The sequence below is a fragment of the Macrobrachium nipponense genome, chromosome 2, assembly GCF_015104395.2.
Source record: "Macrobrachium nipponense isolate FS-2020 chromosome 2, ASM1510439v2, whole genome shotgun sequence".
In the NCBI taxonomy this organism is placed as follows: domain Eukaryota; kingdom Metazoa; phylum Arthropoda; class Malacostraca; order Decapoda; family Palaemonidae; genus Macrobrachium; species Macrobrachium nipponense.
Window position 1 is genome coordinate 93,573,868 of NC_087201.1, and position 23,078 is coordinate 93,596,945.

Genomic DNA, 23,078 nt, shown 5'->3' on the forward strand with positions numbered 1-23,078 from the left:
AAAGGACACAATACTATCTCTCTTGCTTCATATTTATTTCTCTCTCTTCCCCCGTATTAGGACAGGATAGTTATGTTATGTGTTGCTATGTTTGTTGTAGACGGCATCCAGTTGGCCTATAGGCCTGCTTTTGTTCGACTGGCCTTTCACACCGCGTGACTGTTCACCCGGCTGAGAGTGTCTCCAGTCGATCGCGTACGAGCCACCCTGCTACCGACCCCTCTCAGCCTCCCCCCCCCCCCCCCCCCCCTCTCACCCAATTCGGTGGGAGTGACGACTCGCTCACGCTACCTCAGGTAGCCGATCCAAGTTTTCCCCATTGGGGGGGGGAGGGGGAGATAGGGGGTGGGGGGGGGGGGGGGAGGGGGGGGGGGACACTCGGTTGGCAGGCATGCCATACCTTGCCTCTCTCTCTCTAGTGGGGTAGGGGGGAAGCCCTGGTTGGCCACCAGGCTCAGCAGAGCGGGGTACGCCTGGACCCACTACGTCATGTATCCCTCTCAATCTATTGAGCCCACCCTTTCCCACCCCGCTCCGGCGGACTCGGGACTCTGGTTGAAGCCGGACCCGACATCGGTATAGCTAGGCGTATTTAGTACGTGAAAAGGCTGGCCTTTCCATGGGATTTGCATGCATGTTTTATTACACATAATATAGCATCCACAATTATATAGTGTAATTTATTATCTTACTATATCCAGTTATTTACAACGGCGGAGTTATCAACTCCGTCATGTATTTAACTGTTCTACCCTGTTACCTCTCACTCCTCAATCCTGTACCTGAATATTGGATTCTATCCTTCATCCCGGCACAATGGGAATGGCTTGAAACCACTTAAATCTGTCAGATTTTATAGCTCCGGTGTCGCCGGAGCCACTGTGGAGTCAGCTAATTCCCCATTGCCTGTCTTGGATGTTACTACAGGTGTAAACGGGGCACCGGAGCTGGTAGTAAAAAGGTTGCATGTTATTGTGCAGTATATATGCTGATGCCGGATTTACTCTGGCGGCAATAGCATATCACACACAACCACGGACTTGTTCCGGAAGGTTGATGATGATACTCATGTATCATTTGACTTACAGGTTACCCGTTGCCTGGAGGAAGGGTGCAACGCCATTCTCCAGGAACCCTGTGGGTCTGCCGGGCACATGCGGGTTACGTAGTTCGCCTGAATGACATGGTTGTTTGGCACCATGAGAACTGCGTAATATGCTACAATTTGGTGAATGAAGTCACTTCCGAGGTATGTGACACGCCGGACTATACATAATGATACAATGAGAATCAATGAATCATAACATACAATATTGCACTAGAATAAGTTAATCTATAGTGTTAAGTGTTAATAATAACCCCTCTTACAGGGCATCCAAGAGGTCCGGGACGCTGCCTTGGCCACCCTGAAGGTATGGGTAGGCGGGTTTGGCCGGAACGCCAATAAGGGCCAGCCTTATATGCTGTCCCAGGACATGGCTGGGCTCATCTACCTAGGAGTTAAGAAGGCATCAGCGGTGGACCCCACAATAGCTGCTCCTCTGATCGCGAAGATCCAGGCCGCAGTATTGCCCGAGCCGGAGGAAGGTCTTGCGGAGGAAGTCATGGGAGATGTAGCAGCCCTCGATCTGGACCACGAGCCCATGACTGTTGATGGCATGGGCAACGGTAAGGATGGTAGCGAGGCAGGTGTTGTAGGGGCTCAAGGTTTGACCTTGAGTCCATCTTTAGCTTCTCCCTCTTCCACTTCCTTCCAGGGATTCGCCGATAGACCTCAGTCGTGCAGACCCGAGGTCTACATCGGTGCGGTCCCTAAAGTTAAGAGTAAGGTGAACTTTAAGTCATGCAGAAAGTCCCTGCCAAAGAAGTCAGGAACCAGCCAAGTCACCAAGCCACCGGCTCGCAATCCCGGTTTTTTTTGGCAGACAAGGCGAAGGTTACTCCCCCACCCTGCCCACTAAAGTCAAGAACCAAGGTTCTGAAGGAAAAGGCTCAGCCTTCTTCCTTAGACCCCGATGCATTCTCTGCAAATATCATGCAGCAGATGGGCAACATGGTTGGGAACTTGGTCTATGTTCGCCCAGCTGTCTACCACGCTGGAAGCATCGGGCCAATCCATCCAATCCTTGTCGGAAAGGATGGTAGCCCAGGAGAACCTGATGGCCGGTCTCTGGGATAACATGGCAACAGGACTAGCACAGTCCGGACAGGCAACCCAAGCATTGCCGATGCCGGACTCGTCCAACCTACCTCCATTCAAGGCTAACAACCCATGGAGGGTAGCAGCACACGCTCCCTTTTCGGAGGGTATGCTGACTATTGAAGGTTGTGGAACTCGAAGGCTGGAAGACTTCGAGTTCTATCCTCACGGACTCCAAGCCCCCTTCATGGGCTACGCTCGCCTGACAGAAGCTGCCATGAGGAGGGAGGATAAGGTCCCTAAGGAAACAGTAATCCTCCCCCGGGATCAACCCCAACAAGCTTGGCTCCGGAACTTGGAGGAATGTTAATGTACTAATACAAGGGTCACCGCATTTAAGAGCCCGTTTACGATCTTTACCGTAAACGAGGACACCCCAATGCCATTCACATCCAAAGTGGCGGAATTAACATTCCAAGCAGCCATGAAGGATGAAACCTATGCCTCAGCTCCGGGAGACGGATTTGACTTCCCTTCTGCTCCCCGGATGTTCTGATGATTACTGGGGATGAGGCACGCACCTTGGCCACCCCTTTTGGCAGTAGGTAAACTCAAGCCGGACTGTGGTAACACACTGTTCAGCGAGAGACTACCCTAGGCTATCATAAGCTCTGATCCAGACAGAATATGACGCTAGGATGAGGCTCAGCAGGTCCCTCAATTCGCTGACTATGATCAAGATGGTGTCTCTCACCTACGGAAAGGAGACGTTGTTCAAAATCATCACCAAGTCACTACTGCATACAATGCAGTGTGACTTATATGATTTCATCATAGCTCGGCGGAATTGTAGGAAGCACGTTCTGGCGGAGGCCACAATCCGCCATGAACCCAACAAGCTGATCGCTTCATCCATATGGGGCACGGATCTCTTCCCTGCCTCCGTCGTGAATGAGGTCTTGTTCGAAGCGTCGAGGGTCAATCAGAGCCTAAAGATTCGTTGGGGACTCGTTCCTAAACGGAAACCCGAGTCCGCCGGAACGAATCCCAAAGCCAAGAAGAGGCCTAGGAAGTTCCAGCCCTTCCAGGCCCCCCAGCAGCAGACTCTGGTACAGGCGGTTCTGGTATCCCAAGTACCGCAACCGTCGACGTCCAAAGCACAGCCGCAACAGCAGTTTGTGCTACTCACTCAGCCGGCACAACAGTCCCAGGCTTCGACCTCCTTTGCTGTCTCTCCAGCCTATAATGCAACCTTTGAGACCCAAACGTTTCAAGGGTTCAATAGGTTTGCCAGAGGCAGCCGAGCTAGAGGCCCCTCCCGTCACCGGGGTGCCGGAAGAGCCACCAACCGGGGCAAAGGCTTCCGGGGAGCACGAGGTGGCCGACCATCGGCAAACCAGTGAGGATCCCCAGGTAGGAGGGAGACTGTACCTCTACCGACACCAGTGGGGGTTCAGCAACTGGGCACAGAGCATCGTGACCAAGGGTCTGGGGTGGAGTTGGCTTCAAGGTCCTCCATCATCCAACACCCTATACCCAAAAAAAAACCAACAGCGGAATTGATAGAGTATACCCAAGAACTTCTTCAGAAAAGGTAGTATCAAGAGTCAGAAACTTAAAGTTTCAAGGCGCTTGTTCAGCGTGCCAAAGAAAGACTCGAACAAACTAAGAATAATACTAGACTTGTCCCATCTGAACTCATTCATTCACTGCGACAAGTTTCGAATGCTGACCGTTTCGCAGTTGCGGACCTTACTTCCCTGTGGGGCCGTCACCACCTGTATAGATCTTACAGATGCCTATTATCACATCCCAATAGCAAGACACTTCTGCCCATTCCTAGGCTTCAGACTAGGAAAGAAAGCTTACTCCTTCAGAGTAATGCCATTCGGGCTCAACATAGCGCCCAGAATATTTACAAAGTTGGCGGAAACAGTAGTCCAGGAGTTGAGAACTCAGGGAATAATGTTAGTAGCCTATCTGGACGATTGGCTCGTGCTGGGCCACAGATGTAGAATGCGCAAGGGGACGGTCAAAGTAATAAAGTTTCTGGAACATTTATGTTTCCAGATAAAAAGAGCCAAGTCCCGGCTAACTCCAGAGTCACGCTTCCAGTGGCTAGGAATCCAGTGGGACTTTCTCATACTCTATCAATACCGCTGTTGAAGAGAAGAGAAATAGCCAAGGCCACAAGACAATTTCTCAAAAACAAACAGACGTCCCGAAGGAACCAGGAAAGAATCCTAGGTTCACTCCAATTTGCATCAGTGACAGACGTTCTACTGAAAGCCAAACTAAAGGATATAAACCGGGTTTGGCGCTCGAAAGCAAACGAATATCCCGGGACAAGATGGCTCCCATTCCGGCGATCTTACGCAAAAGACTCCGCCCCGGACAGAAATCAAGAATCTGTCGAAGACGATACCCTTGCAATTTCCTTCGCCGGCACTAGTGGTCCACACAGACGCCTCACTAAGCGGCTGGGGCGGTTACTCACAGTACAAGAAGGTACAGGGAACCTGGTCAGTATCATTCCGCCAGCTACATATCAATGTACTAGAAGCTATGGCAGTGTTTCTTACCCTGAAAAGACTTCTACCAGCCAAGAAGACTCATATCAAGCTGGTATTAGACAATGCAGTAGTAGTTCACTGCATAAACAGGGGTGGCTACCAAATCGAGCTACATGAACCATGTCATGATAGCCATATTTTTTGCCCTAGCAGACAGGAACAAATGGCACCTGTCAGCCACTCACCTAGCAGGAGTGAGAAACGTGGTGGCGGATGCCCTGTCACGATCCACCCCGCTAGAATCGGAGTGGACTCTGGACAAGGAGTCATTCAAATGGATCTGTCAACAGGTACCAGGGCTTCAGGTGGATCTCTTTGCCACGGAGTCAAACCACAGACTTCCTTGTTATGTGGCCCCCAACCTGGACCCTCTGGCTTACGCCACGGACGCTATAGCCATAGATTGGAATGTTTGGAAGAGAATTTATCTCTTTCCTCCAGTGAATCTACTCCTGAAGGTCCTAAACAAGCTCAGGACTTTCAAAGGTCACCTTGCACTAGTAGCCCCCAATTGGCCCAAGAGCAATTGGTTTCCTCTTCTACTGGAATTGGGACTCCGGCCTCAACGGATTCCCAATCCCAAACTGACGCAGTTGTTACAAACACGGACTGTGTCCGCTTCCTCAGGAATTCAGAAAGCCCTAACGAATCTGGCTATAACCTTTTTTTTAGAACCCTGTTCGAAAAAGGTTTAGCAGCAAGTACAATTACTACTACCAAATCGGCACTTAACACTCTTATGCCGATTGGACGTATTAAACGTTGACATAAAATTGTCTCCCAGGGTGCGATTGACCTATTAACGTCGACATAAATAAGTTTTTTAAAAATTCGCAAAAAAATACTTATAGGCCTACCAGCCGAAAAATTTTGAATCACGCGCCTTGGGGAATGCTGGGAGCTCACGGATCAAGGCGTTGTTTTGTTTACAATCGATACGCAGGCGCGCAAGCGCGAATTTCTTTCTTGCCGCACTAAAAAGTATCAGTGACACATCTCAGAAATTATTTTGTCACTTTGACATAATTTTTGCACCATTTTAAATTAGCCGTTACATGGAGTATTATATATGAAAATGTGTGCAATTTTATGTAGAATACAACTGAAAAAGACTCATGATTGTAGCTTTTATCAGTTTTGAAATATTTTCATATAAATAACGATCAGGGCCAAATTTTCAACCTTCGGTCAACTTTGACTCTACCAAAATGGTCGAAAAACGCAATTGTAAGCTAAAACTCTTATATTCTAGTAATATTCAATCATTTACCTTCATTTTGCAACCAATTGGACGTCTCTAGCACAATATTTCGATTTATGGTGAATTTATGAAAACACTTTTTCCTTATGTCCGCGCGGTAACTCTTCCGAAAAAATCATACATGTGATTGTTGTAATGTTTGCACCACTTTAAATTTGCTGTTACATAAAGTTTTATATATGGAAATGTGCGCAATTTCATGCTCAATACAACTAAAAACAACCCATGGTTGTAGCTTTTATCAGTTTTGAGATATTTTCATATAAATAACGATAAGTGGCAAAATTTCAACCATCGGTCAACTTTGACTACAGAAATGGTCGAAAAACGCAATTGTAAGCTAAAACTCTTATATTCTAGTAATATTCAATCATTTACCTTCATTTTGCAACAAATTTGAAGTCTCTAGCACAATATTTTGATTTATGGTGAATTTATGAAAAAAAAAAAAAATTTTTCCTTACGTCCGTGCGGTAACTCTTCCGAAAAAAATCAGAAATTTTTTCGTGCGATTGTTGTGATGTTTACACCATTTTAAATTAGCCGTTACATAAAGTTTTATATATGAAAATGTGCGCAATTTCCTGTAGAATACAACGAATAATAATTGAAGGTTGTAGCTTTTATCATTTTTGAAATATTTGCATATAAATCACGATAAATAGAAAAAAAACCACGTTTGGTCAACTTTGACTCTACCGAAATAGTCAAAAAACGCAATTGTAAGCTAAAACCCCTTCAGTCTAGTAATTAATATTCAGTCATTTATCTTCATTTTGAAACAAATTTGAAGTCTCTAGCACAATAATTAGATTTATGGTGAATTTAATATTAAACTTTCCTTTCCTCCGCGCGTGGATTCTCCGCCGCAAATCTCCGAAATGCGACGTCGCATTATCGTTATATTTGCTCAGTTTCATATTAGGCGTTTCATAGAGTTTTATATATGAAAATGTGGGCAATTTTATGTAGCATAAAAAAAAAATAATTGAAGGTTGTAGCTTTTTTATTTTTCAAAATATTTGCAATAAAAAAAATATATGTATATTTAAAAATTCGACATTCGGTCAACTTCAACTCATCCGAAATTGTAAGCTAAAACTCTTACAGTATAGTAATATTCAATCATTTATTTTCATTTAGAAACTAATTGGAAGTCTCTAGAACAATATTTAGATTTATGGTGAATTTTTTGAGAAAAAACCATTTTTGTTTTTTTTTACGTCCGCGCTGTGACGAATTCATGCATCATTTTGTGAAATATTTATCTGTGTTGCTTTGATCATTTTACAATGTATTATATACCAAAATGATTGCAATTTATTGTACAATACAACGAAAAAAAATTAACTCGTTAGCTTTAACCGTTTTGCTGACAGCACAATTTGAATACAGTTATATATGAAATTTTGTTTTCGCGCGATCATATATCGCATTATTTGTATATGATAATGATATTTTTTTCATTTCTGATGGTTGCATACTAAACTTCAGGCAATGACAAAAAAAATGAGCCAAAAATTGAAACTCTTAATCTTGAAAATGCGGACGCTGTGATTTTTTGAAAAAAATATTTTCTCCGCTTCGGCGCTCACTCCAAGACTGCCTCGGCATACGGGATACGATTTTTATTATACCCCTTCGGCGTAAGAGGGTTAAGAAGATCTTCCAATTAATTTGGGTTCAATATTGATCTAACAGGTTCGTATTTTTCATCTATTCCAAGGGCCTGTGCTAGCTTAGACCAACTGAGAGACCCAGGACGGTCTCATGGTTTTTAAATGATGTCTTTAAATTGGCTTCTGACACTAATAACGATTCATGTGATTATATAACTCTCCTAAGAAAAAAGTTATTTCTAATAAGTTTAGCCTCAGGAGCCAGAATTTCTGAACTGTCGGCCCTATCTAGGGAACCAGATCAGATCACGAGTTTCTCCTTTCAGCGGAGAACTAGACACTTAACCAGATCGTCAATTTTTAGCAAGAATGAGGACCCACAAGATAGATGGGCTCAATGAAGATTGTCCCACTTCCCCAGGACCCGGCCTTATGTCCAGTTAATTCCCTAAGAGCATATTTAAGCAGAACTGCCCTGATATCTTCAGGTCCTTTGTTCATTAGGGAAAAAGGTGGTACTATTTCCCTAAAAGGAATTAGACAACAAATTTTGTACTTTATAAAACAAGCTAACCCGGAATCTTTTCCACGGGCACATGATGTTAGGGCAGTAGCCACCTCAATTAATTATTTTCAACATATGAATTTTGAAGATCTCAAGAAGTACACAGGCTGGAAGTCTCCACAGTATTTAAATGCCACTACTTAAAGTCATTAGAGGCCCTTAAATTCCCAGCAGTGGCAGCCGGAAACACAGTTTCCCTTGACACTGCTTAAAACATTAATAAGTAGTTATTTAGCCTATGTCTCTCTTTGCATCTCTCTCTCTCCTACCTGCCTCGCTAGCATTCTTGCCGTAGCTCGGTCGTTACTGGGTTTTATACTTACAAAGGAAAACCATTTCACTGGGCGACACAGGTCATTGCCCAGAAATAGATGTTTCCTTCGTCAAAATCCCTTTTATTATTATTATTATTATTATTATTATTATTATTATTATTATTATTATTATATTATTATTATTATTATTATATTATTATTATTATTATTAGTATTGTTGTTGTTGCACTGATACCATACAGTAGTAATACTTTGCATAATAGTTATAGATTTTTGTAATGAAAATTTAATTTCCAACAGACTGGAGTGGAAGGTTATTTGATGCTGATGCGAGAGTTGTCTATTTGCACTTGACTGGAGCTTATGATGCCTCTGCTCTTATTTCAATCTCTTGAAAAGATGCATCATCTGCTACAAGAAAAGGTAAGTTTTACAGCTTTTATGTCATGTGTAAGTTGATCTTTGTTCTCTTTTCAGAATTATTATGTCATGTAGGAAGCTTGTTCACAAGAGCATACAAACCCATTATGTAATCATTAATCATTTATTCTACTTATCAGGTCAGAGGAAGTTTTTCTGAATCTGTAAATAGCAATTAAGGGATTTTGACGTAAGGAAAAATCTATTTCTGGGCGATGGTTCGTGTCGCCAGCGAAATATCCTTTAATCCATTATTTCTAAGGTAAATGTACTAACACATACCAGAGAATAAATAAAATAAAGAAAAGGTCAGTACTACTGACTCGCTCACCCTCCAAGAGGGGTGTGCGGTATGAACACTATATGGCGAGTGAGACCACTACCACGAACCGCTTGCCAATAGAAATCTCCCACTACAAAACCCCCACTAGAGGGGAGCAGACCCACAGAGGTGGGCAGCAACTACTACTACTCCATCTCATGCTGCGACTGCTGCGCCTCTGGTGGCCATCCTGAAGTTAGCAGACAATCTTGAGCGATGGGATGGGCAGGGCGGGATTTCGCTGGCGACACGAACCAATCGGCCCAGAAATAGATTTTTCCTTACGTCAAAATCCCTCTGGCTCAGTTCGTGTCGCTGCGCGAAATCGTACCAGAGAAATAGCACAAGATTGTAAAGAACAACAAAAATAAAACAGACAAAAAAGGGTCTCTAAATAAAAGATAACATAAAATGAAGAAATATAATTGCTAATAGATATACATATACAATGATACAAAATAGAAATATTACTTAAAATTAAACTTAAGGTTAATAATATTTCTTAAAATTAACTTAAATTTAACATATATATACAGGGCTTACATGGAATATATGTTGAGATTAGTATCTGTGTATAGTTAATATGTACAAAGAAATTAAAGCAATTATAACAATAAACTGAATAGAACAAACTTCAACAATAATATAATAAAGGAATGTATATGACTTAGTATACAAAACCCGTAACCATTGTAAATAAGATGTGTCACCCTAGCATAAAAATAAGGGGATCACATCAAAGAGATCATTATATACAATCAATTGTGAGTGACCCTAGCAAAAAAATAAGGGGCACCCACTATACCATATAAAGAGCAGCTAAGACTCAAGGTAAACGTAGATGAACATGGCAGGTATAGACGAACTGTTGGGTGAGATAGGTAGAAAGGAGAACTGGATCTTCTACTAAAGATTAAGCAGAGTCGGGGGAAACTATGTTACCCGCCGCAACTGCTGAAAATTTCAGAGCTTCCAAGGACTTTAAGTAATGACGCTTAAATACTGTCGGCGATTTCCATCAGTATACTTTTTTTAAATCATCGAAATTTCATGTGTTGGAAATAGTTAATTGAGGTGGTACTGCCCTGACATCATGTGCTTTAGGGAAGGAATCAGGATTGGCTTGCTTAATAAAGTACAGGATCTGTTGCCTGATGCCTTTAATAGATAAAGTACCACCTTTTCTCTCTTAAGAGAGGACCCGATGAGGATGAGGATGTCCTGGACAGAAAGGCTCGTAAGGTTGATACTGGACAAAGAGAAATATCTTGTGGAAGGGGTACAACCTTCCACGGTTCCCACCTCATCAAAGGATCTTCATTCTTTGCTATAAAACTACGTTCCGGAGAAAGTAGAACTTCCCCTGTGGGAAGAATTCAACATGATCCGGATCTCTGGATAATGCCGACAGTTCTGAAATTCTAGCTCCTGAAGCCAAGCTTAATAAAAATAGAGTTTTTCTTAAGAGCATTATAAATGAACATGTGTTATTATCTGTTTCTGAAGCCAGCTTTAGAACATCATTTAAGAACCATGATACTGACGTAGGCCTCACCTGAAGGTCTAAGTCTAGCACAAGCCTTGGAATAGACGAGAAGTAAGAGTCTGTCAAGTCTATGCTGAAACCGAGTTGAAAAAATCTTTTTCAAGGCTGACTTGTTTGTCGTAATAGTGCTAGCTGCTAAGCCTTTTTCAAATAAAGATCTGAAAAAGGATATAGCTGAATTGATTGTCATGATTCTAATATCTGATTCTCTCAGGAAGGTTGCTAACTTTTTGGACACTGCAGCCATCAATACTGTCTCAAAGTTGAATCTCTTTTATCAGATTCCAAGAAGAGAATATTTTGAGGATCAATATTCGCCTCTCTTTTAGCCGCAAACTTCATGAAGTCCATAAAGTTAGGGTTTGAGAATTCCTGAGGAAGCGAACACAGTCTTCGTTTGTACTGACTGGGAGAGCCTGGGATTGGGAATTCGAAGAGGACGAAGACCCAGCTTCCAGAATGAGAGGGTGCCAATTGCTCTTCGGCCAAGTTCTGGGGCTACTAGAGCCACTTGACCCTTGAACGTCCTGAGTTTGTTCAGCACCTTCAGGAGAAGATTCACTGGAGGGAAGACATAAATCTTCTCCCAGTTGTTCCAGTCTATGGACAGGGCGTCCGTGGCATAGGCCAGAGGGTCCAGGTTGGGGGCCACATAACATGGGAGTTTGTGGTTCGCTTGGGATGCGAATAGATCCACTTGTAGACCTGGAACCCTCTGAAGGATCCTATTGGAACGAACTGTTGTCCAGTGACCATTCCGACTCCAGAGGAACTGGATCGGGATAGAGCATCTGCTATGACGTTTCTCACTCAGCTATATGGGTGGAGGAGAGGTGCCAACTGAACTTGTCCGCCAGGGAGAAGATGGCTACCATGACATGATTCAGATGACGTGACTTGGAGCCTCCTCTGTTTACACAATGGACTACCACTGCGCTGTCTAAGACTAGCTTTATGTGGGAGTTCTTTGGCGGACGTAACCTTTTTAGAGTCAAGAACACTGCCATTGCTTCCAGTACGTTTATGTGAAGCTGACGGAACTGGGGTGACCAGGTTCCTTGAACTTCTTGAACTGAGAATATCCTCCCCAGCCGCTTAATGAAGCGTCCGTGTGGATGGTTAATCTCCCGGAGGAGGAAAACTGAAGGGGTACTGATATTGACAGGTTCTTGACTTTTGACCAAGGGCGTAGATGATTCCGTAGAATCTGAGGGACTGATGATAATTTGTCCCTGGACCTGACATTTGCTCGTGAGCGCCAGATTCTGGTTAGGTCTTTCAGTTTGGCTTTCATCAAGATGTTGTCACTGATGCAAAACTGGAGTGAAACCCAGAATCCTTTCCTGGGTTCTCCTTGAAGCAAGTTTGTGTCCTAGAAATTGCTTTACTGACTTCGCTATTTCTTTTCTCTTGGCTGATGGAATCGACAGAGTATGGGAGGATAGATTCCATTGAATGCCCAGCCACCTGAAAGTTTGACTCCGGAGTGAGTCTCGATTTGGTCCTGTTTATCTGACCCTAGATATTCCAGGAACTGGATTACTTTCAGTGTTGCTTTGCGACATTCCTCGACTGTTGGAGCCCAAATTAACCAATCGTCGAGATACGCTACTACCATGATCCCTTGCGATCTTAGTTGTTGGACGACTACTCCGCCAACTTCGTGAACACCCTGGGTGCTACGTTGAGACCGAAGGGAACTACCTTGAAGGAGAATGCTTGATCTCCTATCTTGAAGCCCAGATACGGGCGAAAGTGTCTTGCATAGGGTGGGATATGATAGTATGCGTCTGTAAGATCGATAGAGGTGGTGACGGCCCCACGGGGAAGTAAGGTCCGCACCTGCGAGATGGTGAGCATCTTGAACTTGTCGAGCGACAATGGCCAAGTTTAAAACGGGACAAGTCTAAGATTACCCTTCTTTTTTGTGACCTTTCGGGTTTGGAACGCTGAACAAGCGCCCTTGAAACTTTAATCTGTTTGACTCTCGCTATTGCTCCTTTCTGAAGGAGGTCCTCCGCATACTCCGTCAATTCTTTGGATGAAGTTGAAGGAAAGGTCTGGGTGGGGCGGATTCGCCACCCAACTCCAACCCAGGCCTTTCGACACAATGCTTTGTGCCCATTTGCTGAATCCCCAAATCCCCACCGGTGGCGGAAGAGAAACACGCCTCCCTCCTACCTGGAAGTTCTCATTGATGCTGGTAGCCTCTGCGGCCTCCCGGAAGTGTTTTCCTCTATTAAGGGACCTTCCCGATCCTCTCTGACGAAAGGATCGCTTACCTCTGCCTCCCCTACCCGAGCGGTCATACTGCTGAAAGGCCTGGGCCTTCGAACACTTGATTGAAGGCTGGGGAGACAGCGTAAGAGGTGGAAGGTTGAGGCTGGGGGGAAATCACATAAATAGGCTGTGATTGGGCCTTGGAGGTAGAGGGTTTGGGGCCGCCTGCACCAACGGAACAGCCGAAACAGGCTGGGCGAAGCGTTGCTGTTTCTTTTGGTAAGGCTGGAAACGTCTGGGTTTCCTCTGAGCCTTACCCCTCACTGCTTGGTCTTGGCGTCTCTTTGCAGTGAGACCCCAACGATCCTTAAGGCTTTGGTTAAGCCTTGTAGCTTCCGCCTGGACCTCTTTACCATTGCATCGGGGAAGAGGTCTGCTCCCCAGATGTTTGATGAAAGCAACTTATTCGGTTCATGCGAATAGTTGCTTCCTGGAGGACATGCTTCCGACAATCGTCTGGCTGTGGCGAACTCAAACATTGTCAGACTGTACCGTTTGAGTCAGTGACTTGGTGATCAGCTTGAATAGTGGGCTCGGAACCATAAGCAATTGGTAGCCACTTCTGTCATGGCCATGGAGTTAATAGACCTGGCCAGCCTAGGACTTGGCCTCAAACTCTTGCCTGAATGAGGCTGTCCGGGAAGGTATAAGGCAGCTTCTCAGCCAAACTGCGCCATAGCACAGTCTTGGTTTGAGTTTGCCCGCCGACAAAAAAGTGTTGCGGGCAGGTCTTCCCACAAAAATCTTCCGGTTGATTGGGAAGTTAAAGGAGATGTTTAGGGTCCGCTTCTTTAGCTGCGGTAACGACTCCCCCTTTTGGGCCCTTTTGGGCCGTGGATAGTGACCGTAGAGCGATCCGTTGGTAAGGAAAGGGAAGCGGAGTTTTCCCTCTTGCCATTTGTGAAGATGGTGAATGGACTCTTAAAGGGTTGTATCTTCGTATTAGAAACAATCCCATGTCCTCTAAGCCACCTGAGCCATTCTCTTTGACGCCTCGGTCCCGTTGACAATAGAACTGGACCGTTCCTTAGGGACCCTTGTTCATCTCGCGTCATGGGCAGCGGCAGTTGAGCCTGGCGTATAGCCAATGAACGGCGGTGGTTGTAGATCCATCCGGGGTAGAACTCGAAGTCCTCAATCCTTCGAGTTTCCACAACTCCGGGGGATAGAAATAAGCCCGTCCTGGAAGGGGGCCGGGGGGTATGACGCCACCCGCCAGGGGTTAGTCATAGAGGAAACGGAGGCAGAGAGTCATGAGGTGGAAGCTGAGGCTATACCTGTGCCGAAAGGTGGGGGAGTAGCCAGCGGAAGCCTGGCCGCTAGTTCGGCGATTAATGGTTTATCCTGGGAGATTAATCCTGTCAGACAACCGGGAGAACAAATCTGCTCCATACTGTTCTTGAGAGAACCGACCAAATCCCCCCATGTGTTGCAACAGACGCGCATTTGGGATCCCAAAGCTGGCAGCTCGCTGCGGAGGTGGTTCGGGTAACTCTGGAACAGGTACCAAAGGAAAGGAAGGGAGGAAACGGGCTGACCTCCAGCTGGGAGTATGTGATCTCTCCTTGGAAGATCTACTCCTTGAGGGATTTGGAGCCGGACCCCAGAAGCATTTAAGACCCTTCTGCTCGGGGTTTGTAGCCGAAGATGACCTTGCGAGGATGTTTTGACGCCGCGGAGTCCTTTTTAGGACCCGACGAATGACGTGTACTCAGGGTTTTACTACAGTCCTGTCTTTTGACTTAGGCTTACGAGGCAGCCAGGAGAAAGAAGGGTATTTCAAGGAGCTTCAAGCTCCTGGTAAAGCCTTGGAAGGAAGCTGGAGAGTTTGCAAATTTGGAAAAAAAAACACAAGTAAAAAAGAAAAGTAGTAAGCCAGTAACAGTAAAAGGTAGTTAAAAAAAGGAAAAGGTAAAAGACAAAAGAAGTTAAAAAAAAGTACAAGAAAAGTAAGTAAGTAAGTTAAAAGTAAAAGAGGAGTTTTTAGAAACAAAGTAGAAGGACATGTTAGAAGAGTAAGAAGAAAGTAAGTAACAGTAGTAGTAAAAAGTATAAAAGAGTAAGTAAGAGAAAAAAAAAGAAGTTAGTAGAAGTAGAAGAAGACAGTAGAAAGAAGTAAAAAAAAAAAAAGAGATTAGGAGTAAGTAAAGAAGGAAGTAAGAAGTAGTAGAAGAGAGTAGGATAGAGTGTAGAAGAAGTGTAAGTAGTAAAGTAAGTAAGTAAGTAAGTAGAAAGTTTAAGAGTAGTAAAATAGAGTAAGTAGGAAGTAAGTAAAGTTAGACCGAGTTAAGAGAAAAGTAAAGTTAAGAGGTTAAAAGAAAGCAAAAAAAAAAGAAGTAGGGTTTTTAACAAGTTAAGAAGCCAGAGTAGAAGTTTAGTAAGGAAAAAAGTAGAAGAACGTATAAGTTAAGTAGAGTTTAGAAGCCGAAAGTAAAGTAGAATTTGAAAAAGAAGTAGTCCAAAATAGTTTATAAGAGTTAGAAGGTAGAAGACCCAGTAGTTAGAGGGTTAACAGTAAAGTAGTAAAGTAGAAGAAAAAAGTAAAAAGTAAGTAAAAAAAAGTAAGAAAAGAAAGTAGGAAGGACAGTACAAGGAAAGTAAAAAGTAAAGGACTAAGAAAACGTAGAGTAAGCAAAAAAAGAAAACGTAGTAAAAGTAGCCAAGAAAAAAAAAAGTTAGAAAAGGAGTGAGTAAGTAAAGAGAAGTAAAAGTAGAAAGTAAGTAAAGTAAAACCTTAGAAGGTAAGGTAAAAAAAAAAAAAGTCAAGTAGTTAGGAAAAAAAGAAAAAGAGCAAGAAGAGTAGAAGATCCAGTGGCGCCCCCAAGGGAAGCCCTTGGGCGTTTCCTAACCGTACTCAACCTCGACCAACAGGTCGTTCAACACCTACCATTGGTTTCAATATTTAGATCCAGTGTCGCGACTTCCGAACGAGATGTCCTGGACCCTGGTTCATGTCAACGACACAAGCGGCGAGCTGCCTGCTGAATTGCCGCTATAGTCGGGGCTTGTCCTCCTGCTGGGTCGACGTAACCCCTGTTGAACTTGCCGCCGGGGAAAGGGGAAATCAGGTACCGGCACCAACCTCTTCTTCAAGGATGTAGGGCTGTCCCTTGGTAGGCGTTCTTGCCAAAAACCGCCGACCCAAGCCCCGCAGGGTTGCCCAGGGGACGGTGTCCTCTAACAAGGCGGTGGGGAGCCTGGAAGGAAGGAGGGGTATTTGTTAGTTTTTTAAGTTTTAAACTTAAAATTAAAACTTAAAGTAATAGGTTTAAACCTAAAATTATAAGAGGATGCCGAGGATCCATATAAAAAACAAGCTTAAGAAGTTTAAAATAAGAGATTAAAATTAAAACTTAAGAACTATAACCTTGTCAGGTGGGATTAGCGAACGGAGGTTTGGGAATACTTACCCCGGTCTAAGAGGGCTGTGGGCTCACCAGATCATAGCAAAATAGTGCAAGGACTCCGTGAAACCAGACTCTTGAAGGTCTTCCCGTGCGGAGTCGCGCATGGAGCATGGGATCCTGCCAGACTTCATGCCCACGATGGGGTCCTGGAGCATGCAGTTAACATCCCGTGGTATGCTCCGACAAGTTGGTGGGTCTGTAAGTGACCAAAAGATAACATGAGCATCCCTAAAGATATCACTTACTAGGCTAGAAGGTTAAAAGAACTGCCGCTGCATTGCCGGAGCGCCGAAAAAAAACAAAAAATTTTGGGCATAACCCCTCCCTTACCGCCTGAATAGGCTAGGAACCCCGGTAGAGATCCGGTGGTGTGAGCAGGAAACCAACGGGAGAGGGATTTTGGCTTAAGGTAGCTTAAATTAAACCTTACTATAGTTTAAATTAAATACTAATTCTTAAACCTATAGCCAGCGAACGTACCGGACTAAGTCCCGGTGCGTGGCGGAGTTTCGTTCTCGCGATATCAGCGCGACGGAAGTGGTTTAGGTAAAGACCAAACAAAAATGTATGCCGCAGTCCGACTTACCCCCGTCAGGGGTGAAACTAGCACCTTTCCCACGTTGGATGCTGGAAGATCCCGGTAGATTAAAGAGCACCAGGTAAGCTGGGAGGGAAAGGGAGAGAGGTGGGCGAACAGACTCCGTAGGCTAGCCAAACGGAGCGACGAAGTAAATCGAACGGAGGGGGGAAAGGGCCAGTCCCCCCCCCTTAGTCATCCGGAGCGTGCCGTGAAGCCAGAGGAGGAACAGAGAGGTCCGAGTGATAGGTACAGTTTCCCTAGGGTCCCCCTGGCCAGCCCCCTACTCCCTCCGCACCAGGGAGGAGAGGGAGGGAGGACAGGCACGGGTATGTTTGGAGCGAGCGTGGGCACACCAACCCTCCCCCCACCCCGGATTGGAAAGAGCGGGAGGAGGGTAAAGGTGACTGGACAGGCGTTCTGGCTGGCTCCATGATCACACGTACCGTTCGACCACGGAGCGGTAAAACCTGTAATACAATGAAAACAATACAGCCTAGGTAGAAAGCAACCAACCCTAATCAGAGAAGATTGCTATAAGATGAAGGCAAACCGAAACTGAAGAAGCGGAAGCATAGTTGGTTGGAGGAGGACCAATAAACAATAACCTAGGCTACGTAAAGCCAGACGCCCGTTTTTAGACTAACCTAAGACATAAATAATCAAAAATCACTTAACGTAAAGAAAGAAAGAAAATAAATCAGTTAGGAGAAAAAATCCAGGACGTTGTTTACGGGACTAACTCGAAAGAAAGTCTACACTCAAAGACTAGCCGGGGCCGATACTAAGAGCTGTGGCTAGGGTCTGGATGGAAGGGATTAAGAAATGCCTACGCAAGGTGAAAAAGACCATGCTATGCATGCCACATTAAACCCAGTAGGCTGGACCCCTAACATAAAATAGATATAACCTAATAATAGAGCGTAAATGAAATAAGGAAGGTTTCTTGGGATGGAATGGGACCAAGAACGAACCCGCCACGAGGCAGAACCAAAAATGCTGCCATGCTTCCGAACCTAGAGGCCCGTAGTTATTTATACCTAAAAAAAAACGGCAAATACTGGGACTCCAAAGGGCGGGAAAAAAAAAAAAAAGGAAAAAACCAAAAAAAACCAAATAGCAATAACAACTGATTACTTAACTTAGCTGCTGGCGATGGATGTAACGCCATCCCATGACGAATAAATCCAAAGATAGGGGCACAAAAAACAAAAAAAAAACAGAGCAAAAAAGGGCACGCGTATACGCTGTGGCGCTAACTGAAAAGGATGGCCACCAGAGGCGCAGCAGTTCGGCAGCATGAGATGGAGTAAGTAGTAGTTTAACTTGCCCCTGCCCACTATCTGGGTCGGTCTCCCCTTCTTGTGGGATGTTTTGTAGTGGAGATTTCTATTGGCAAGACGGTTCGTGGTAGACCTGGTCTTCAACTCGCCCAATGTGTTCCATTACCGACCACCCTCTTGGGAGGCGGGTGAGACGAGTCAGTAGTATCTGACCTTTTCTTTATTTTATTTATTCTGCTGGTATGTGTTAGTAGCAAATTTTTTTAAAAAAACCTTAGAAATAATGGATTACAAAGGATAGTTTCGCGCCAGCTACACCGAAACTGAGCCCAAGAAATTACATATAACATTACTTTAGATAAGGGTCCAACAAGCACATGTGAAAACTACTAACCAATTGAGGTACACATTTTGAAGCAGTTTGTAGTATCAAAAAATCTAATGCAGCACTCAAGTAAAATAAATTAAAAAATTATCATATTTATTTACAGTAAACTGTTGATTTATTAAAGTCGAGGGGAAATGTAACAAAAATTTGCACAATAGATGGGAAATTAGAGTTTTTCCTCTGCATATTTTAAACTATTGTTGTTTAATGGTTTGGTAGCATACCACAACAAAGCAAATTAATTATCTTTTCTTTTTAACTACTAATGTATCTATTTTCTGAGGCAGAACTGTATGGCCCAGTAAAGTCCAGTAATTAGCATTTCTGGGCCTCAGCTCGTGATCGGCCTATGAAAGGATCCTTAATATCATTCTTTTGCCTAGGTAAAATTAATCTAAAATTACCAGAGAAAAACAAAATTCAAGAAAATGTCAGTTTAAAACTGACTTCGCTCACAGAACTCTTTAAAAGAAGTGTCGGTATGAGAATAGGGGCGAGGTGGATCCACTACCCACTGACGACATTGCACCATTTTAGACCTTCCAATCAAAATCCCCACTAGAAGAGAAGCTGATACCGAACGAGGGCGATGTGGCCGCTAATACTACTACTAGGGACGCAGGGACGACACGGACAAAAGCAGTCGACCCCATCCCCCGAGCGGTCCATCCTTAATTATTAGCGGTACGCGTTTGAACGCATTTTTTGGCTCGGTGTGCTAAATTTTCATTGGGAATTTAACCTCCTTCGCCATCATGGAACTGTGCTGGCCATCGCATCGGATTAACGTTTAATGTGCCTCATAAGTAGTATTTTTAACCGTATTTTAGTCTTCCAGTGGGACCAGTTAATTTTGCCTTCTAATAGCGGTCATATATCGGTTTCACCCGGGTCGACTCGTTAGGGCGGCGCCATGCTGCCTCATGTTAAGAATTTCCCGGTCTTCCACTACTGTGGGGACTTCATTTATACTTATCGGGCTTACTTATAATCATGTTTTTCAGGCGTTTTTTTACATACGCCACCTTTTTAGCTAGAGGCTTAGCCTGTTTACCCAATTCTCTTAGACTTCCATTTCGGTATTTAGAGGGCTATTCTGTGTTGTTTCTGCGGCCCAGCATCCCGGCTCATATTGCTCTTATCATCGGCTATACGCTGGCTCCGAGTTAATGGGTTCTGTTCCTCGGAACGAAAGTTTGCCTCCATCCTGGGCTTCTTTTTCTTTTACTTAAGAAAATGTTAGTCTTTTATTGGTAGTAGTCTTTACCGAACAATTTATAGAGCCGTGGATTTCCACGAGCGGCAGGATACTAAAATTCAAAATTTAGACGTCGTCGGCGTCGCCAACCACTGGTGGTGATGACGTCATCTCCCTCCACTCGCGGGAGAACCATGTACAACTGCCCAAGGTGAATCCAATTCTTTTCCTGCCGGCCCCCGTTTCCGGTGGAACCATCGGTGGGGTCGGTAGCCGGGTATTGGAATGACTTTGTTGCTTCGCTTTTTTTCTTGTTGGAATTGATCTTCGGAATTGGTGAAAGTACCTCTTTTTCTGGCGTTGTTGTTTATTTTGCTTTTTATTTTAGGGACGTTTGCCATGTTTCGGATTGCTAGTCCGTACGGGAGTTTTAGGTTTTGGGCATCTCAGGATGTAAAACATAGATTATCCAAGTTAGAATAATTGATTTCTCACAACCTAAAGGTGTTAAGTTAAGTTACGGGGACAGGTTTGTTCCAGGCGATGATCGAACATGTAAACGAGTGTAGTGATTGGACTGATTCTCAATGGAAGTTTTTTTAGTTCCATACTCTGGAGAAATTAGCTAAAGACAGAATTAGAAAACAAGCAAGTCACTTAGGGAAAGTTAGACTTTAGCTCCGCTTCGTCTTGCTGTGATGCTTCTGTTCCATTCTGTTTCTCCTCACATAATTGTTATGTCTCCTTTAACTACAACTCCTATTGCCTCCTTACTAATCCCTGCTTCTCCGGCTTACCCGTTTTGTAGTTTCTTCCAGGACATCCCACCCTTTTGCCAGTCCTGGTAAATCGAGGGGCATAGATCAGAAATTTTCTAGGTATACTGAGCGAATACGGTTTTGCAACTTGGTAAGTTCAGTTAAGACGTTTTTGGAGAAAGGGCTGAATTCAGGTCAAGAAGTGTAGTTGAGGGGTTGCGTCTGTCCTGGTCCTGAAAACGTCCTCCATCTTCCTAGACAAAGGTACCACTGTCCAGCTCCCCCGTCAACCGGGGAGGGGAAGGAGGACGAACAACCGGAGGAAAGTTCCAAGGGAGTTCGTATCGGGATTTGCCCACAGGACACGGCTCCGCCTTCTTGTTTAGGCCTGTTGCGGCCCTCAACAGGGGCTCGGTTTAAGCGTTGGAAAGGTGTTGCGGTTCCAGTACGCTTTTTCGAATGATTCAAGGATCGTATTCCGGTCTCCGGTCGCCGGCAGCTCTGGGCGGAGAGATTCGCCCGTTTCGCAGTTTCCCTTAAAGAGGCGTTTCAGGCAGCCGATTTCTTAGCCCCTCCTCCAGTCAAGCCTGGTATAATGGAGCCTGAGAGTAGGGTTTGCGCCGCGAACCATCTTAGCCGGCTCGTTCGGTCCGCCTCAATCTGGGTCCTTTTTCGGATTCGGCCCATCTATTCTAGTAAGAGATTGTGGTTTTAAGAGCTGTAGTCTAGCAGTTCTAAGGGCGGGTTTCTTTAGGAGGCTTTTAGTCTGTTACGCCTGTATTGCGCCTGTTTCTTTTTCGCCCTCGAATTTCGGCGGCTAACCTGAGCCGAGGCGCAAGTAGTTTTTTTCCGGCCTTCATGCTTGAACATTTAGGCTCTTCCAAGCCTACGAGTTTTAACTGTTTTGGATTCGTCTCTTAGGCGCCTTTGACGCAAGCAGTTAGAAGATGTTAGCCAACCCCTGGATGGAATGAATTCCAAGGAGAGGAGGGGAGGGGCAAGGCAAGGAGGGAGTCAAGGAGGCCAAGTGGGAAGGGGTGGTTCGAAGAACCTTCAGATCCGGTTTTTGTAGTTCCGTCTACTTCTTCGGCGGTGGTTTAAATCGGAGGCACAGAAAATGAAGAAGAAGTAGAAGGAGGAGGATTTCACCATCACCTCTCGTGGTTTATTTCACTGTCTCTCCTTAGATTTTCTTCTGGTATCTTAGTCCAAGATTATTTTGAGGAAAGCGGCCCCGCGATCCCCAACTTCGACTTTTTTGATTTTTTGAGGGAGGAAAACTTCAGAGGACCCTCATCCTCCCAAAAACTTGTTTCTATCTAAACGGTTAGAACATTCGTTTGAAAGAGACGGAGAAATGGATTGTCTATTGGAAAAGAGACTTAGGGAAGGCTCTTTTTTGATTTACCGCCCTCCCTCTTAAGTTGCTTCGTAAGAGGTATAGGTTTTATGTAACTGGTGGGGAAGCTCCTTCTCTGGGAGGGGGTTTTCTGCCTTGCCTCCCAGGGAGGACTTTCGCCCAGTTTTAATCGACATCCTCTAGAAGAAATCTGCTTTTCCGCCGCCACAGGACGAAAAGTTTTCTTTACAGCGCCATTGAGTTGGACCACCGTTGTAAAGAAGTCAATTTTAAACTTTTTGGAAGTCTTTAGCTTCCTTGATTGGACGATTGGCGCTTCAGAACGCGGCCAAGATCGAAGGACTGTCCTTCTCTTTCTCAGAGGGGTTAGCGGAGGATTGGTATTGGGTGTTCTTGTCCCTGTGCGGGAACAAAATCCATTAGGGATTGGAGTGTTATGAGGCTTAGACTTCGCTCAATCGCCCTTTGGTACCCTTAAGAAAAGGCCAACTTTGAGGTGCCTCCTTTGCTTTCTAAAAGGTGGGTTACGTCCCCCCCAACAGAAGTCTGCCTCCTCTTGTTTGCTCCTTTTGTGAAAGATAAAACCTCTTTCCAGACGATTGTTATGTGTTTGTCAATTTCGTCTGCGGCTAGATAAGAAATCTACTTTCGGAGGATTTTATGGGCACAGTCTACTAAGAGACCTTAAAGATCCTGTGGAGGACTGTTCCCTTCGGTTTCTCCCTCGACCCAAAAGCGGCACCTTTTCGAGGGAGGAAAACCCAAGCGCTTCTTTCGGTTCCGGACCGAAGTCGAATAATTTGCGGACCATCAAGTCTAAGGCCTCGGCCAAGGTTAACAAAACGCCTTCCAAATGAAAAGCTCGGTTCTTCCATGGCACCAGGTGGGAGCCCAGGCTGGGCGCTGTTTTTGGGAGGATAATGGGAAAAAACAGAAGGAGCAGAACGGCCTGGGTAGTGGCAAGGTACTCAAGTTCGGCTATCGTATTCCTCGTCGTTTCAACCTCCCTCCTCCCCGCATTCACCTGTGCCAATTCCCATTCCAGGCCATACTCTCCGGGCTACAGACAAATTTAATTTGGCTGGGGCTAGCCGCCCAGAAAGTGG

The 23,078-nt window shown here is 44.7% G+C and overlaps 1 protein-coding gene across 1 annotated transcript in view; it reads left to right on the plus strand.

The window, feature by feature from the left end:
* The window catches only part of LOC135221254 (uncharacterized), a 395,658-nt gene that overhangs the window by 179,547 nt on the left and 193,033 nt on the right, over positions 1 to 23,078 (plus strand). The window contains exons 11-13 of the mRNA XM_064259070.1: positions 1,089 to 1,249; positions 1,371 to 1,668; positions 8,911 to 8,962. Of these exons, the coding sequence (XP_064115140.1) occupies positions 1,089 to 1,249; positions 1,371 to 1,668; positions 8,911 to 8,962 (511 nt within the window). The remainder of the gene's footprint in view (positions 1 to 1,088; positions 1,250 to 1,370; positions 1,669 to 8,910; positions 8,963 to 23,078) is intronic.